Source organism: Rana temporaria, chromosome 2, assembly GCF_905171775.1.
Source record: "Rana temporaria chromosome 2, aRanTem1.1, whole genome shotgun sequence".
NCBI classification, from domain to species: domain Eukaryota; kingdom Metazoa; phylum Chordata; class Amphibia; order Anura; family Ranidae; genus Rana; species Rana temporaria.
The window spans coordinates 524,429,401-524,449,326 of record NC_053490.1 but is presented as its reverse complement, the minus strand read 5'-3'; the positions used below and the strand labels follow the sequence as shown (position 1 = coordinate 524,449,326).

At 46.1% G+C, this 19,926-nt stretch overlaps 1 protein-coding gene across 1 annotated transcript in view; it reads left to right on the top strand.

Annotated features, from left to right (window-relative positions):
• Window positions 1-1,039, top strand: part of LOC120928036 (uroplakin-1b-like) — a 28,411-nt gene extending 27,372 nt beyond the window's left edge. The window contains exon 8 of the mRNA XM_040339107.1: window positions 898-1,039. Coding sequence (XP_040195041.1) covers window positions 898-948 — 51 coding nt within the window. The 3' untranslated portion in view covers window positions 949-1,039. The remainder of the gene's footprint in view (window positions 1-897) is intronic.
• The last annotated feature ends 18,887 nt before the right edge of the window (window positions 1,040-19,926 follow it).

Here is a 19,926-nt window from a genome sequence, read left to right as displayed (position 1 = left end):
ACGTGTGCTGTGTAAAGTTTAGCCCTTAGATCCGACGCATAGATAGCCCTTAGATCCGACAGGTGTAATTGTTTTACACTGTCGGATCTTAGGATGCAGTACCGCGGCCGCCGCTGGGGGGAGTTTGCGTCGTAAACCAGCGTCGGGTATGCAAATTAGGAGTTACGGCGATCCACGATGGATTTTCGCGTTCGCTACGTCGCCGCTAGTCTAGTTTCCCGTCGCAAAGTTAGTCGTCGTTTTGGGTGCCCTAACTTTAGTCAGCAATCGTATTGCTGTCTAAAGTATGGCCGTCGTTCCCGCGTCGAAATGTAAAATTTAACGTCCTTTGCGTAACACGTCCGTGAATACGGAAGTATGCTACGCGCGTCGCCGTTCGAATTGCGAAACGGAGCATGCGCAGTAGGTCCGGCGCGGGAGCGCGCCTAATTTAAATGGCACACGCCCATTTGAATTGGCCCGCCTTGCGCCGGAGGCTGCCAGCGTAGTTTTCATTGCAAGTGCTTTGTGAATCAGGCACTTGCGATGAAAACTTGCGGCGGTGTAACGTATCTACGATACGTTACGCCGCCGCTCACCTACGTGAATCTGGCCCTTAGAGACGATCTCTTTTTATAAATGTTTTTTTTGGTTGACTCCTGAAAAGATACTGGAGAGGCGGTTTTACTGCGGCTGGCAACCCTGATGGGGGTTTATGATCCCTTTATGATTCTGTTGGGTGCAGAAGTCTGAAGTGGTGGTGTTTCAGATGTAAACATTCCACTGCATACGTATATGCCAATTATTTTTAAACATTGGTTGGGGGGGGGGGGGGGGTCTGAGTGTTGTGTTTTTTTTTTCCTATTTAGTCTGTTGGCATTATTTTGTTCTAATTTTATTTCTTTTTTTATCCTTTAGTTCTGGGTGCTGCTTGGAACCATGCTCTACTGGACCAGAATTGAATATTAAGATCTTGCCACCGCCGCCGCTGCCTCCTCTGACAACTTTTTAGAAAGACCCGCCATCACTAGGCCAATGCGGAAGACAGGAGCTAAATCCCCCCCCCCCCCCCCAGATCACTCGGTTACTTGTTCTGACTAATGAATAGGGATGAGCTTCGAGTCCGAACTCATGTTCGTCTCGAACATCGTATGTTCGATCGTTCATTGAATTGCGAACGTTATGGGCCGTTCGCGCCAAATTCGAGTGGTGTGTCACGGCCCATAATTCACTGCGGCATCGCATCGCAGTGCATTGCTGGCTGATGATTGGCCAAGCATGCACTATGACCCGCATGCTTGGCCAATCACAGCGCAGTTTGTACAGGGAGCCGTAATTGGCCAAAGCCAGGGTGGCTTTGGCCAAATATGCCTCAGGGGATTTAGTACACGCCCCACAATATATAAGGTCGCCTGGAAGTCAGCCTTGTGTAGTGTGTTCCGGCGTTCTGAGAGAGAGACAGACAGTGTCATTTGAGTTCGATAGAGCGGGCAGGCAGGCGAGTCAGTTAGCTGCAGTTACAGTGTGTAGAGGATATATATGCATCCCAGGTGGTGTGTGTGTATGTATGTATGTATGTATGTGTATATGTATGTATGTATGTATGTATGTGTGTGTGTGTGTGTGTGTGTGTATGTATGTGTGTGTGTGTGTGTGTGTGTGTGTATATATATATATATATATATATATATATATATATATATATATATATATATATATACATTTATACACTGTATTCAGTTTAGCTAGATCCGTTCCTGTATTCTCTTCATAATATACTGGCAGGCAGATGATTGTGCTAGCTGCAGTATTTTCACTTAGTGTGCTGTGTCCTTTGCACAGTGTGCACCTAAAGCTACGTGAATACCATTGCCGGTGTTCTCATACAAATACAGCCAGGGACCTCCCGTAATCAGTTTTTAGTGTCCTTTGCACAGTGTGCACCTAAAGCTTACCTGAATACAATTGCTGGTGTTCTCATACTGATAGCACAGGCGGGGATCTGCAAGTATTTTCGCTTGGTGTACTGTGTCCTTTGCACAGTGTGCACCTAAAGCTACCTGACTACATTGGGACAGAAAGTGAGGTGAAATCTTCTGAACAGGTGCACAGACAGCAAAACAAATGTTACAGGGGTGATAACCCTTCCCTATGTTTTCCAAAAAGCTTAAACCTAGATTTTTTGGCTGGAGCTACACTTTAAAAAAGTACCAGTTCAAAATTACAAACATATTCTACTTAATAACAACCACAGTCCCTGTCTTGTTTGTGCCGCCTGTATACTGCTGTTCAGAGTATACAGGGCACCTGGGAGCTCCACGCCTTTCCTTTTTTTAATTTGGGTGTGGGGTTCCCCTTAATATCCATACAAGACCCAAAGGGGCTGGTAATGGCCTGGGGGGGGGGGGACCCATACCATACCATGCCATACCATACCATACCATTGTAGCACTCCCCGTAGGAGAGTTGGGAACCACAATGATATCAAACAGTGATAAAAATACAATTGAATGTTATTAAACGGGGCCGGTTCACTGTCCCTCAGACCGTTAGAGAGTCGGACTACAGTTTTTTTTTTTTTAAACTATGAACAAATTCCTAACATAACATATGTTATTTTGAAGTGAAAAAACAAAACAGGAACAAATACAATATTTAAAATGAAGAACAAGTAAAGTTAAACCAGCAAACTTGACAGTATTTAATTGAAAGCCCCCCCCCCCCCCTCACCATCATTTCAGGCCATCACTGCAAGCCCCCCCATCACCGTCATTTCAGGCCATCATTGCAAGCACCCCCCTCACCGTCATTTCAGGCCATCATTGCAAGCCCCCCCCACCGTCATTTCAGGCCATCATTGCAAGCCCCCCCCACCGTCATTTCAGGCCATCATTGCAAGCCCCCCCCCCACCATCATTTCAGGCCATCATTGCAAGCCCCCCCCCTCACCGTCATTTCAGGCCATCATTGCAAGCCCCCCCCCCTCACCGTCATTTCAGGCCATCATTGCAAGCCCCCCCTCAACATAATTTTCAAGCCCCCCCCCTCACCATCATTTCAAATTCAAGCCATCATTGCAGCCCCCCCTCTCACCATCATCATTGCAAGCCCCCCCTCACCATCATTTCAAATTCAAGCCATCATTGCAGCCCCCCCCCTCACCATCATCATTGCAAGCCCCCCCCCCTCACAATCATTAATTGCAAGCCGATCACGATCATTGCAAGCCCCCCCTCAACATAATTTTCAAGCCCCCCCTCACCATCATTTCAAATTCAAGCCATCATTGCAGCCCCCCCCCTCTCACCATCATTATTGCAAGCCCCCCCTCACCATCATTTCAAATTCAAGCCATCATTGCAGCCCCCCCCCCTCACCATAATCATTGCAAGCCCCCCCTCACAATCATTAATTGCAAGTCGATCACGATCATTGCAAGCCCCCCCTCACCATCGCAAGCCCCCCCCCTCCACCATCATTATTGCATGGCCCTCACAGCCTTACTGTGCCAAACTGCTGCCGTGTCACGGTCCCGCTGTGTCACGGAGCTCACAGTGTAATTAACAGTTCGGGCGTGCTGTGATAAAAGTCCCGCCCTCCTCCTCCTCCTAGACCAGCTTGTGTGATAGACAGAACACTGGCTCTATCACACGAGCTAGTCTAGGTCAGGAGGAGGGCGGGACATTTATCACAGCGCGCCCAAACTGTTAACACTGTGAGCTCTGTGACACAGCGGGAGCGCTGTGTTACAACCTGACTGGCATGTTAGGGATCCTTCAGGATAGGCGATCCACGATGGCGACTGTAGGCCCAGGCTTCTGAGGCCTAGGCTTCCTTGAAGCAGGCCTCAGCACAGGCTTCCTGCTTGCTAGAAGTTGCCGTCCCAAGAGAGAGAATGTACGCCTTCCCTTCGTTTAGGTAGCTTCTCCCAGAAGGCTGTGCATGATGCAATGCACTTTGGGTACCACAGTTGTACTGTGGGCATCGTAGTCTGTTAAACACCGAAGGCAATGGAGTCTTTGGGCCAGATTCTGGTACATCCGCGCAATTTTGTGCGGGCGTAACGTATCTGATTTACGTTACGCCTCCGCAACTTAGACGGGCAAGTGCTGTATTCTCAAAGCACTTGCTCCGTAAGTTGCGGTGGCGTAGTGTAAATCGGCCGGCGTAAGCCCGCCTAATTCAAATTTGGATCAGGGGGGCGTCTTCTACGTAAATCTACTGTGACCCGACGTGATTGACTTTTCCCGAACGGCGCATGTGCGGTCCGTGGAATTTCCCAGTGTGCATTGCTCCAAAGTACGCCGCAAGGACGTCATTGGTTTCGACGTGAACGTAAATGACGTCCAGCCCCATTCACGGACGACTTGCGCAAACGAAGTAACTTTTTCAAATTTCGACGTGGGAATGACGGCCATACTTAACATTGATGCGCTGCATTTATGCCACCATATAGATGGGGCAACTATACGCCGGGAAAAGCCTAATGTAAACGTCGTAACTTTACTGCGTCGGCTGCGCGTACGTTCGGGAATTCGCGTATATAGCTAATTTGCATACTCAACGCGGAATTCGACGGAAGCGCCACCTAGCGGTCAAAAAAAAAATGCAGTTTAGATCCGACGGCGTAAGACTTACGCCTGTCGGATCTAATGGATATCTATGCGTAACTGATTCTAAGAATCAGTCGCATAGATACAACGGGTCAGATAAGGACTTACGACGGCGTACATGGCGCTGCCCCGTCGTAAGTCCTTTGAGAATCTGGGCCTTTATCTCCCTGCACTTCAAGTTCCATAATGCATTGTTGTCATGTCATAAAACCAAACAAGTGGTGGCAGTCTAACGATTGACTACCGGAGGGAGCTGAGTTTCTTCTTAATTACAAACTGTAGTCTATCGGCCACATTGCAAAGTGACACCTTGCTACATAATTTTTCTTAATGATTTTCATCCATATTGCAGGGACCAGACATTACATTGAAGCCGCAAGCAGTTTTAATTTGACTTTTTTTTCCTATAGAAATGTAATTTTGTGAAGGGACACAAAAAACAGAAGGGAAGGGACAGTTCTAAACACGGGAAACATGTGCCACTTCACAGGCATACTATAGACACCCAGCAGGTACGATATTTAAAGGAATATTTCACTTTCTTTTCCACTTTAAGCATCACTAAAATCGCTGCTCCCGAAAAACGGCAGGTTTAAAAAAAAAAAAAAATTTGCATCGATACATGTTCCCTGGGGCAGGACCCGGGTCCCCAAACCCTTTTTAGGACAATAACGTATTAGGCTTTAGCACTTTTGATTTTGGGAAATACCAAAAAATATATAATTATTTTCTATATATGGGTTTAAAACCACTTTAACGCATGGGGTGTGTTAGGTTATTTCTTTCTTTGTAATCAATCGAAATCCAGGTGTTTGAAAGGGAAGATCATTTAATTCAAAATGCAGCAATACATTTTAGTGATGCTTACAAGTTGAGAGAAAAAGCAAAAGAGAGAGAGAGAAGGGAGCCCCCACCTTTTCATCCTTACAGTGAAACAACGATAACACTTCTTATTGGCTAAATTAGCTAAGGAAGGTCTATCTGTACCTGGCACAGACTGGCACTTTATTACCAAACAGAGCTTCCTGTACAATCTGTTATCTATACATTACGTATGGGGTTATTAAGAACAAAAGAATATAACCAGTTAGTAACATGTGCTCGGAAGCCATATTAGAAGAATGAGTGTCAGCTCTGTTTTAAATAGACACACAAACAAAACTTTTCTAACAGGTGGTATTCAAAATACTCACACTTGGGGAGGGGGGAATGTTTCACTTTAAAAAAATAAAATAAAATGTTGTTAAATATATATATTTATGAAACAAATTAATAAAGTATGATTTTGTGTTCTAAACACACACTTCAGAATCCATAATTTGTCTGGTTTTTTTTTTTCTGTCTCTGCACAATAATTTAATGTATAATGCAGTGCCCAACTTGTCCAACCCCCTCTTCCTTAACAACAATATAAATATGCTAAAAAGCATACACTATATTGCCAAAAGTATTGGGACACTTGCCTTTACACACACATGAACTTTAATGACATCCCAGTCTTAGGGCCAGATTCAGAAAGACTGGCGTATTTTTAGGTGGGCGTAGCGCATCTCATATACGCTACGCCGCCGTAACTTAGAGAGGCGAGTACCGTATTCAGAAAGAACTTGCACCCTAAGTTACGGCGGCGTAGCGTAAATGGGCCGGCGTAAGCCCGCCTAATTCAAATTATCAAGGCAGTGGGCGTGTTGTATTACAATGAGCCGTGACCCCATGTAAATGAGGGGCCGAACGAACGGCGCATGCTCAGAATCACGTCGCAAATACTCCCTAAGATACGTCGGCTCAATGCTTTGTCGACGTGAACGTAACCTACGCCCATCCCCATTCACGTACGACTTGCGTAAACGACGTAAAATACGACGCTGTTCCAACATTTCCGACGTCCATACCTTGACATGACTTACCCCTGCTTTATGAGGGGTAAACTTACGCCGGACATACGCCTTACGTAAACGGCGTAGCTAAATCCGACGGGCGTAAGTACGTTTCTGAATCAGCGTATCTAGCTCATTGGCATATTCTACACGTAAATCTACGGAAGCGCCCCTAGCGGCCAGCGTAAATATGCACCCAAGATACGACGGCGTAAGAGACTTATGTCAGTCGTATCTTGGACAAATTCTGGCGTATCTGATTCTTTGAATCAGGCGCCGAGATTCGACGCCTCACATTCGGACTTACAACGGTGTATCTGGAGATACGCCGTCGTAAGTCCTTTCTGAATCTGGCCCACAGTCCGTAGAGTTCCAATATTGAGTTGGCCCTCCCTTTTTGAATCTGTTATAGCTTCAACTCTTCTGGGAAGGCCGTCCACAAGGTTTAGGAGGGTGTCTATGGGAATGTTTGATCATTCTTCCAGAAGGGCATTTGTGAGGTCAGGCACTGATGTTGGATGAGAAGGCCTGGCTCGCAGTCTCGGCTCCAATTCACAACAAAGATGTTCTATCGGGTTGAGGTCAGGACTCTGTGCAGGTCTGTCAAGTTCCTCCACCCCAAACTCGCTCATCCATGTCTTTATGGGCCTTGCTTTGTGCACTGGTCCAAACCATTTGCAGGGGGGATTATGGTGTGGGGTTGTTTTTCAAGGGTTGGGGTTGGCCCCTTAGTTCCAGTGAAGGGAACTCTTAAGGCGTCAGCATACCAAGACATTTTGGACAATTTCATGCTCCCAACTTTGTGGGAACAGTTTGGGGATGGCCCCTTCCTGTTCCAACATGACTGCTGTCCAGTACACAAAGCAAGGTCCATAAAGACATGGATGAGCGAGTTTGGGATGGAGAATCTTGACTGGCCTGCACAGAGTCCTGACCTCAACCCGATAGAACACCTATGGGATGAATAAGAGCGGAATCTGTGAGCCAGACCTTGTCGTCCACATCAGTGTCTGACCTCACAAATGGGATGCCATTAACCTTTTGTGTGCGTGTGTAAAGGCAGGTGTCCCAATACTTTTGGTAATCTAGTGTATCAGAATTTTTCTAAACTGACCCTCTTCACGTTGTTGTGGTTCTGTATCCTCCTGAAGGACTGTTTATTCTCTCTAGTTGTCAGAATGGGTGTGACTTTAGGAAAAGAGGGCGTGACACAACAAGCATGGAACAAACCTAAATTGCTTGCATTTAATAAATTGAATGTTTAGTGAAGTTACCTGAGTTTGGTTTGGTTCTAGGCCTTCTGCTTCACTGAAAAGGAAAGTACAAGCAGCTGGTCAGTTCATGTGCTGACAAGGAATATGCTGATGGGGGGTAGAGAGCAGAAAGCTCATCTCTCTGCCTACTATTGTCACCATCTAACCACAGGATGGGAGCGGGTTCAGGACAACCTGGACTTACAGGAAGAAGTGAGATGAATGATGCTGCTCATCAGACTGACTGAGGACATCTAGTGAGGGGGGAAAGTACTGCGAGGAACAGCTCTATTAGCCGGATTCACAAAGACTAAGGGTCCTTTCACACGGAGTGGACTGTTTTTGTGTCCGCTCCGTGTGTGTCCGTCAGCTCAGCGGGGATCCTCCGTAATCCCCGCTGAGCTGTCGGCGGACAGGGCGGTCCCCGCACACTGTGCAGAGACCGCCCTGTCTTTCCTCCGCTCTCCCCTATGGGGAATCGGATGAATACGGACCGTCTGTCCGTATTCATCCGATCCGCCGGACGTAAGAAAAACAGGGTTTTCTTCCGTCCAAAAAAACGGATCTTTACGGACGTGGATCTTTGCGGACGCATCATCCGCTAACGTCTGCAATCCCACAGGGATGCATTACAAGACTTGTAAAAAACAGACGAACGGTCCGCACATGTGAAAGGGGCCTTACGCTGACGTATATCTACTGATACGCCGCATAAGTCCGCGGATGCGCCGTCGTATCTATGCGATTGATTCTGCAAAGGAGATACGCCTGAATTTCAGCTCCATCCGACCAACGTAAGTCTCCTACGCCATCGTATCTTGGGCGCATATTTACGCTGGCCGCAAGGGGCGCTTCCATTGATTTATGCGTCGAATATGTAAATGACCTAGATATGCCGATTCACGAACGTACTTACGCCCGTCGCAGTAATCTACGCCGTTTACATAAGGCGTACGTCCGGCGTAAAGATAAAGCCCCTCAAAAGCAGGTGTAAGTCATGTTAGGGTATGAATGGAACGGAACAGCCATCGTATTTTACGTCGTTTACGTAAGTCGTACGTGAATGGGGCTGGGCGTAGGTTACGTTCACGTCGAACGCATTGAGCCGTCGTATCTTAGGGAGTATATGCAACGTAATTCTGAGCATGCGCCGTTCGTTAGGCCCTTCATTTACATGGGGTCACGCTTCATTTTAATACAGCACTACCTTCCTACTTTGAATTAGGCGGGCTTACGCCATCCCATTTACGCTACGCCGCTGTAACTTAGGGAGCAAGTGCTTTGTGAATACTGGTCTTGCCTCTCTATGTTACGTTGGCATAGCGCATATGAAAAGCGCTACGCCCGCTCAAAGATGCGCCACTGTACGTGAATCCGGGCCAATGTAATCATTGCAGCAGAAGTTGTGTGTGTTTTTTTTTTTTTATATATACCGTATTTATCGCGGTATAACGCGCTCCCGCGTATACCGCACACCCCTAAGTTGCCCCCGAAATTCCTGTAAAAAAAAATGTTATATGATTTTATTACTTACAGTTTTGGTGTCTTCCCAGCGTCCATCGTCCGGTCCGGCGTCCGTCTGCGGCCTTCGATGGTGTCCTCCCGGCTTCTCCAGCGCGCGCCTCAAGTCGAGTCCCCGCTTCCCGCGCTCAGTTCGAACGCCTCCGCCGACATATACCGAGTGCAGTACACTCGGGTACATTCGGCAAGGCTCGGCTTCGCTCGCGCTCACGCTCTGTGACGTTTATGCGTGAGCACGAGTGAAGCCGAGACTAGCCGAATGTACCCGAGTGTACTGCACTCGGTATATGTCGGCGCAGGATTTAAAACTGAGTGCGGGAAGCGGCTATCGGCGTATATCGCGCACCCACGATTTTCCCCTTATTTTAAGGGGAAAATAGTGCGCGATATACGCTGATAAATACGGTATATATATATATATATATATATATATATATATATATATATATACACACACACACATACACACATATATATATATATATATATATTATATAATTTTATTTTTTTCCACTAATCGTATACCTGATATTTTTTCAAATTCTTTTTTGTGCAGCAATCCTCTCTTTTATATATATATATATATATATATATATATATATATATATATATATATATATATATATATTTTTCCAGTAATATATATATATATATATATATATATATATATATATATATATATTCACTAAAATATATATATATATATATATATATATATATATTCACTAAAATATATATATATATTTTTTTTCACTAAAATATATATATTTTCACTAATATATATATATATATATATATATATATATATATATATATATATATAGAAAAAAGAGAGGATTGCTGCACAAAAAAAGAATTTATTTGAAAAAAATGACATCAGGTATACGATTAGTGGAAAAAATTAATAAAATTATATATCAAAGACAGTGTTTAACCCTTTGGGCTGCAAGGTGTCTATACATCTTTAAAGATTATTTTACTTGCCAATCAGCCCATGTGATATATATTATTAAATGTCCATGTGGACCTATTTATGTAGGTAAAACAACACAGAAAGTTAAAGCCAGGATTGCAAGGCATAAATACTCAATTAGCGATAAACTGGATGAGTTACCCTGCTCCTGCTCCTGTTGATCAGGCGCTGCATTAAATTTAGTGGGGGTCTGGGCTGTTATTTGGCTCAGACAGGAATGATTAAGGGCAATTTAGCCTCTGTTCCAGCCGTGGCTGTGCTGTGAGTTTCACCATTGTTCGTATGGGGGTGTCATTACCACCCCAGGCCAAGGGTGGCAGCAGCAAGGTCAAGGTGCATTGGGTATTCCCCATAGCGGCAAATCAGTGAGAGTGGTTGCTTGCTGTGCATGCCGGGGAGGGGTATTTAAGGGACAGACGCCATTGGGTCAAGGTCGTCGGGTCTGTCGTCCCACGCGCCTCGTGGCACGCCTGGCCTGAGGTGCATGTCCTGAATCCTGATTCAGGGAACCCGTTGGCCCGGGGCTGTGACTTCGTTGGTAGGCCCAGTAGTCTGGCTGGGGCCTGCCTTGCAAAGGTGTTCCTGTGCTGTCCATCCTGCGGGAGGAAGCCACTTGATGAAGGAAGCCAGGGGAGGACCTATCCTGGAGAGGATCATGCAAGAGGCTGGTACCTTGGGAGAAGGCCTGGAGACTTCATCGAAGGATGCACCGTACACTGAGAGGCTGGACAGTGTCGCCTGACGGATCTAAAAGTTCTGAAGAAACAAAGCTAAAGAGATCCGGGTGCTGAATCCTGTGGCAGAGGATTCCGGACCAAAGTATCTCCTTATAAAGGAAGGTCTGTGACAGAGACTGTACTTTGCTTCGTGCGCCATCCCGGCTGCTGGGCCAGTGAGAGGGACCTATCCGGGTGAGCAATACCCACTCTGGCTAGAGTGGCGACGAGAACTGTTTGCTGGAGACAGGAGTGTTTTCCTATCTGTGATTATGCACCTGAACCCACCTACCCTTCCACCCCTCATCCTTCTTTTCTAAAGTTCTGCAAAAATAAATCCAAGAAAAGGAAGTGCATTGTGTGGACATTAAAATTCTTCAGACTCTCCTTTCACCCTGGACAGCGAGAAGATAGAGGTTTACGTGTCACCCACAATTTAACCACCAGCTCCTGCGGGGGTAGTGCTACACAAGTAATAGACGAGGGGGGCAACAGGGAACTAGAATTAAAGTGGATGTAAACCCCAATTTTTTTTTTTTTTTTTTTTTTTATGTCACAATGTAGAGAATACGATTTCCTATCATCTGTGCCCAGTCTTGCCACACAGAGTTAATCCAGCTCTGAGCAATCCTCTTTTATTGTTCAGTGAAAATGAACAGACTTCCAGATAAAAACCTGTGTAAATAAAAAGTCCTTTCCGTCCCCTTGCTTCGAGTGACATACATTACCTCTCACAATGAACTGTGGATCACCCCCCATATTATGATAAACATCCAGGAAGGTGCATGTGTCCAAGCTAGTGCACGAAATATGTAAAAACCCTGTCACTCGAAGCAAGGGGACGGGAAAGGACTTTTTATTTCGACAGGTTTTTATCTGGAAGTCTGTTCATTTTCACTGAACAATAAAAGAGGATTGCTCCGAGCTGGATTAACTCTGTGTGGCAAGACTGGGCACAGATGATAGGAAATCTTATACTCTACATTGTGACATCAAAAAAACAAATATATCATTTTTGGGTTTACATCCACTTTAAGAAAAAGGGAAATGCATTGGACAAACCGCTTAGACACCTTGCAGCCCAAAGGGTTAAACGCTGACTTTGATCTATATTTATTCCTTTGACGGTGTTCACTAATCTTGAACTTTTTGTATCGATCTTTTTTTATGTCGATTCTTTTTGTGCCGATTTTTTTTTTTTTTTATATTTCTGTAGGTTTTTAGTACTGCTTTATTGATCATAATATTATTGATATATATCAATATGATCAATAATATTATTGATATATATATGTATATATATATATATATATATATATATATATATATATATATAATGTGTGTGTGTGTTTTTATTCTGTAGACAAATTGACAAATTATTCTATCAACTATGGGGTAGATTCACAAAGGAGATACGCCATCGTATCTCTGAGTCTGGCCGGTCGTATCAATGCGCCTGATTCATAGAATCAGTTACGCATAGATTTCTATTCGATCCGACTGGCGCAAGTCTCTTACGCTGTCGGATCTTAACTGCATATTTACGCTGGCCGCTAGGGGCGTGTACGCTGATTTACGCCTAGAATATGTAAATCAGCTAGATACGCGAATTCACGACAAAACGGCGGGAAAAAAACGCCCGAAAAAACAACCAAACAAGCTACGCTCAGGTGTGAATGCAGGCAAAAGGAAATCGGAACCCTTTCCTCCAGCACCTTTCACGTTGAATATTTGGCACCAGCGCTTTGTGTTTATGCTTCTCATTAGCATTTGTTTGCTGCCTTTGCATGAACACTGATGTGACGTTTTAGTTCACATACGTTTCATATGAATCACTTTCTTATTTTCAGTCATGCCATTCTGAGGACTTTTGTTAGCAGTGCATGTTTTACTATAGTTGCACCCAGCACTTTGTGGCCCAGATTCTCGTAGAAGATACGACAGCGTATATCTCCAGATACGCCTTTGTATCTGGGCGCCTGATTCAAAGAATCCGATACGCCAGAATTTGTATAAGATACGACCAGCGTAAGTCTCCTACGACGTTGTATCTTAACCGCATATTTACGCTGGCCGCTAGGGGCGTGTACGCTGATTTACGCCTAGAAATATGTAAATCGGCTAGATACGCCAATTCACAAACGTACGCCCGGCCGTCGCATTACAGATACGCCATTTACGTTAGGCTTTTCCCGGCGTAAAGTTACCCCTGCTATATGAGGCGTAGATGAGGCGTACCAATGTTAACAGCGTCAAATTTTTCACGTTTTACGTTGTTTGCGTAAGTCGTTCGCGAATAGGGCTGGGCGTCATTTACGTTCACGTCGAAAGCATTGGCTTCTTGCGGGTTAATTTGGAGCGTGCGCACTGGGATACTTTCACGGACGGAGCATGCGCCGTTCGTAAAAAGCGTCATTTACGTGGGGTCACAATACATTTACATAACACACGCCCACATCTTTCACATTTAAATTAGGCGGGCTTACGCCGGCCTATTTACGCTACGCCGCCGCAACTTTGGTTTGAGAATACGGCACTTGCCTGTCAAAGTTGCGGAGGCGTAACGTAAATAGGATACGTTACGCCCGCAACAAAGATGCGCGCTTCTACGTGAATCCGGGCCTGTATTTATATTTTTATTTTGGATTTGATGTCATTTATATTGTCATTTATTAGCAGAAGTTATTTATTTGGATTTATTGACCTTTTCATGCACAGCACAGCATTACTTATTCACTTTATTCAAAAATATATATTGACCCCCCCCCCAACACACACAGCCCAACTCTGTTTAGTTGCATTCTTCAAACCTGTGTAACTGGTCCAGCTAACAAAACTTCCCCTTCTGTAAACATGTCAAGTCTTTTTTTCCTGAGGACCTCTTTTCATGACCTACAAAGAGATATCTCTTAGATAAGATGACGGTGTGCATAACGTCATTGGGTGTGCTTTTTTCCCGCTGCAGAACGACCATAACTTTACCTTTTTTATTAAAGGAGTTCTCTGACCTAAAACTTTTAACCCCCGCTGTGCCCGGGCTGTAAAAAATTGAAAATAAACTGTCACTTACCTGCCTACGATCCCCCGTTGTTCCGATATCGCCGTCCCGTTCTCCGGTCCCGGGCCCCTTCCGCTTCCTGTGTGTCGGTGACTCATAGTGCGCTCAGCCTATCAGCGGCCGCAGCAATGTCCCGTCGCGGCCACTGATAGGCTGAGCGCACTATGAGTCACCGACACACAGGAAGCGGAAGAGACCGGGACCGGAGAACGGGACGGCGATATCGGAACAACGGGGGATCGTAGGCAGGTAAGTGAAAGTTTATTTTCTATTTTTTTACAGCCCGGGCACAGCGGGGGTTAAAAGTTTTAGGTCAGAGAACTCCTTTAACTCAAGAGGCTGAACCTACCTTATGTTTGTTTTTTGTTTGTTTTGTTTTTTATTTGTTTGTTTTGTTTTTTATCTAACAAACTGTCAATAAAATACTAGAAACCTCTAGCAATTCTCATTTAGTGCAGTGAAAGAGTTTAAAGTGGAGTTCCACCCATTTTTTTATGTTTGTCTGTGCTGCATGCTCTAATCTCATAGTGTTCAGAATGGACAATTTTTATTTATTTTGTTGCTTGTAAATACCTTTATTTTGTAGTCCTTCATTACTTCCTCCTCCTTATTTGCCTAGGCTATTTGCAAGGGTTTCTGGGATAGGCATCATGTTTCCCAGTAGTCCTTGCAAACCTGACTGAAACCTATTACATTGCTTGTGCACTGAGCATGTGCGAGATATGCAAAGCTGAAATCCAGGAAGTCATACAGTCTGGCTTCATGATGCCCACACTTAAGATGGCCATGGTCTATTTCTAGATTATAAACTATCTAAATGCTGTAACAACCAAACAAAACGGACCTTAGTTTACAGACTAACTTTACTAGAATACATTAAGCTTGTGTATTACAGGGGTATTTATATTTAAAAAGTGAAATTGTGGGTGGAACTCTGCTTTAAGTATTAAAGGGTTGGTCCACCCACAATGTTATATTTTCAGGCCGCTAGGTAAATTTAGTTGGCTGTACTACTGTGTTTCCCTGAAAGTAAGACCTACCCTGATTTTCGGGAAGGGCTGCAATATAAGTCCTACCCCGAAAATAAGCCCTAGTGTAGAGTGCTTGGGGCAGATCCTCAAAGATCTGCATCGGCGCAGCGTATCTGAGATACGCTACGCCGCCGTAACTTACCTGGCTTTGGTTTGAATCCAGAAAGAATTTGCGCCGTAAGTTACGGCGGCGTAGTGTATTTCTCACGGCGTAAGGGCGCGGAATTCAAATGGGGCGAGTAGGGGGCGTGTTTCATTTAAATGAAGCGCGTCCCCGCGCCGAACGAACTGCGCATGCCCCGTCCGTCAAAACTCCCAGGGTGCATTGCTCCAAATGACGTCGCAAGGACGTCATTGTTTTCGTCGTGAACGGTGTCCAGCCCCATTCACGGACGACTTAAGCAAACAACGTACAATTTTCAAAATTATACGCGGGAACGACGGCCGTACTTAACATTGAGTACCCCACCAGATAGCAGCTTTAACTATACGCCGGAAAAAGCCGAACGGAAACGACGTAAAAGAAAGCGACGGCCGCTCGTACGTTCGTGGATTGTCGGAAAAAGCAAATTTGCATACTTGACGCGGATTACGACGTAAACGCCACCCAGCGGCCACCGGAAAATTGCATCTTAGATCCGACGGCGTACTAAGGCGTACGCCTGTCGGATCTAACACCGATGCCGTCGTATCTTGTTTGGTGGATACCAAAACAAAGATACGACGCGTAAAATTTTAAATTACGCCGGCGTATCAACAGATACGCCGGCATAATTTCTTTGAGGATCTGCCCCCTTGTGTGTATAGTGTATACACTACTCCACAGGGCTGGACTGGGACACAAATTTGGCCCTGGACTTCATCCAGACTGGCCCACTTTGACAGGTCTCTCCCATGTTGTTGTCCCGCACTCCCCCCCCCCGGCCACCCAAGCCCCCTCTCCCCCTTCACTAGCCAATAGTCGTTCTACTTTATTAGCGTAGAAAGGCTGGTACTGGTACTTTTATAGGCAGTACCAGTGGGGAAGCTAGACATTATTTCACATCAGTTCGGTGCCCCCCCTTATGGGACAAGATTAGGCAGAAGTAAGAAACTCCCAGGCCTTAGCTGTTGAGTCAGCTGTCTGTCCCCTCCCCCATGCTCCTCTGTCGTCCCCCCTGCTCCTCTGGTCCTCCCCCTGCTTCTCTGCTCCCCCCAGGGGAGCGCTGCGGGGAGGGAGAGGAGGTGAGTGCTGCGGGAAGGGAGAGACAGAGGAGCGGAGGGGGGGCGGCGGTCCGCTGTTACTGAAGCCGGCCCACTGAGCCATCGGCCCACCGGGAAACTCCCTGTAGTCCCAATGGCCAGTCCATTCCTGCTACTCTGTTTCAGTAGTGTATATTGTAGACTGTGTGTGTCAATTGTGCCAAGTACCTTCAGAATACAGCCACTCTGTGATCAGCTGATCTCCTGCTTCTTTACTCCTCTCCTCCCCACTGTTAGCGGGGGATTTCACCCCCCCCCCCTACAGTGCTCTGAGCAGGGAGGAGAGGTTCGGCAGGCTAAGAAAGTGGCGAACTACACTCAGCTGATCTCCCCCTCTCCGAGATGTCAGCGGGGGATTTCGGCCCCCCTCTCTGTGCAGAGCTCCGGCGGGCAAAGCAAGTGACAAGCTGCACTGAGCTAATCTCTCCCTCTCCAAGATGTCACCAGGGGATCTCGGCCCCCCCCCTTCGCTTAGTACTGCATTTTGGAAAGGAGAGATGAGCCAAAATAAAAACAAAATGCATATTCCACTATAAAGAGTTTGAATGTTTCAACAGAGCATGAGCGACAGCTATCGGGGTTTAATGTCACTTATTCGAAGTATGAGAGTTGGCCGGGCTGAATTCTTCATAACTAGAAAAACTGGATTCCCTCCTTGAGCTGCGGCTGCACCCTGAGTATAGAGAGGCACGTATCCAAAACAGAGCCAGCCTCTTGTATGCATCTGAAAAACCTAAATACGTATACAGGGTGCAGCTTGTACATTTCACAGGTGAGAAAATGTTGTAAGCATGTAAATAAATCAACTAATGGTGAAGCTGAAAACCAGGCCATTTCGAAAAGCCCCCCACAACCACAGCCCAGGGTTGTTGGGAAGAGGCCCTTTTCCCCATCAACATGGTGACAAGGTGCTTTGGGGTGGGAATGTATTGTTTGAGACCGTGGCCCAGATTCAAGAAGCAATTGCGCCTGTGTAACCATAGGTTACACAGCGCAATTGCTTACTTGCTCCGGCTTTACGAATGCTCCTGATTCAGGAACATCGTAACGCCGACTGCAGCCTAAAATCTGCGTGGCATAAGGCTCTTATGCCACGCATATTTTAGGCTGCATTCTTGCGATGACCGCTAGGGGGCGCTCCCATTGTGCTCAGCGTATAGTATGCAAATTGCATACTAACACCGATTCACAATGTTGCGCGAGCCCTGCGTACGCAAGTTACGTTGTTTCCGTACGGCGTGTTTAGCGTAAGGCTGCCCCTTCTAATAGTAGGGGCAGCCAATGCTAAAGTATACCCGTCGTTCCCGCGTCGCGAAATTTGAATTTCACATCGTTTGCGTAAGTGATTCGTGAATAGCGCTGGACGCCATTCACGTTCACTTGGAAGCAAATGACGTCCTTGCGACGTCATTTGCCGCAATGCACGTCGGGAAAGTTTCCCGACGGAGCATGCGCTCGGCGCGGGAGCGCGCCTAATTTAAATGATTCCTGCCCCCTACGGGATCATTTAAATTGCGTGCTCTAGCGCCGGGCAATTTTGCCGGCGCGCCCGCGCAATTCACAGAGCTTCTGCTCCGTGAATCAAGGGCAGCAGAGCAAATTTGCGGGGGCGCAGGGCAAAATCGTTGCCCTGCGCCTCCGTAAATAATGCGCAAATCTCTTTGAATCTGGGCCCATGTCCCTAGGGGCCAGCAATGCTAAGGGCCCCAGGATAGTCTGTCCTAAACTCCGGGCAGATATATAAAAACCACAGAATTAAGTTGAGGGCTAGAGGAATAAGGAGTAATACTTAACCAAATTTTCACTCCAGCAGGCTTCCTCAAACTTGTGCGATCGTACTCCTAAAGCCTCTATCCTAAGGCCACATTCACACTTGCGAATTGGCCCGCCGCAGATTCTGTGCAAGAGCACCAGCAGGGGTTCCTGGTGATTAGCTGCAGGAGGCAGCCTCATTGAAAGCAACGGGAAGCTGCCAGCTCCTGCAGCTAATCAAGGCCGCTTGCATGCAATCACTCATGCAGCGATCAACTGCAAGTGGTCATCCCTGGACATGGACTATCTGTGTTCAGGGTCAATCACTTGCAGGTGATCGCTGCATGAGTGATTGCATGTGAGCGGCCTAGATCAGCTGCGGGAGCCGTAAGTTACATAGTTACATAGTTAGTCAGGTTGAAAAAAAGACACAAGTCCATCCAGTTCAACCACAAAAAATAAAAAAACAAAATAAAAAACACAGTAAAATCCTATACACCCAACTCCATACCCACAGTTGATCCAGAGGAAGGCAAAAAACCCCAGCAGTCTCCGATTTCTTTCAACATACCACCCAACATTTTGAGATGGGAGTGAAGGACACCTATTAGCAAAAGTATGTAGGCATAGGAAACTCCTTCTGCCACCCCCCCCCCCCCCCCCCTTAAGGGAGAATTATACAAAAAAAAAGATTAGCTAAACCCACAAGTAGAGTTGGGCCGAACACCCCAAGGTTAGAACTCTCTAACATCGCAAAAGTTCAGACCTGAGCCCCATTTAAGTCTATGGGACCCAAATTTGAAAAATCAAAAGTCCCAATTTTGAAGGCTTATATGCAAGTTATTAGCTATACAAAGGGTATAGGGGCCTGGGTACTGCCCTGGGGGGACATGTATGAATGCAAAAATGTATTTTAACCACTTGAGATCCTGTATAAAGACGGCCACAAGGTGGCTTTCAATTGCCGGGAGGACGTATTTAGTGGCTCCTCCGGCCACTGGGGGGCACGCGAGTGCCGCCAGCGGCACGGGCGTGCCCAACGCATCATTGAGATGCCGATACGCGTGCCTGGCGGCCGCAATGTCCGCCAGGCACCCGCGATCGGCGGTTAAACAGACAAGGACGTGGATCTGTGTGTGTGTAAACACACAGATCCACGTCCTGTCAGGGAGAGAGGAGACCGATCTGTGTCCCTTGTACATAGGGACACAGATTGTTCACCTCCCCCCACAGTTAGAAACACCATGCAGGGTACACATTTAACCCCTTCCTCGCCCCCTATTGTTAACCCCTTCCCTGCCAGTCACATTTATACAGTAATTAGTGCATATTTATAGCACTAATCGCTGTATAAATGTGAATGGTCCCAAAAATGCGTCAAAAGTGTCCGACGTGTCCGCCATAAGTCATACTTCATATTCCCATCGCACACTTTCCTGGATCCGCTCTTGGGTTTGGGTGCTTGTAGCAACAACCAGCTGGATACTGGTACACGTTACAGTAGAAATATTTGCCAGCACACCATGGAACTACGTAAATGGCGTCCAAACGGATATTTTATTGCATGATCGCAACACAAAGAAAGTGCAACGTTTCACATGCCTGACGAAGGGGCCTTACGTGGCTCCGAAACGTTGCACTTTCTTTGTGTTGTGATCATGCAATAAAACATCCGTTTGGACGATATTTACATCGTTCCATGGTGTGCTGGCAAATATTTCCACTGTGTCCGCCATAAAGTCGCAGTCCCAATAAAAATCGCAGATCGCCGCCATTACTAGTAAAAAAATAATAATAAAAAAAAAATAATTCTGTCCCCTATTTTGTAGGCGCTATAACTTTTGTGCAAACCAGTCGCTTATTGCGATTTTATTTTATTTTTTTACCAAAAGTATGTAGAAGAACTGAGTC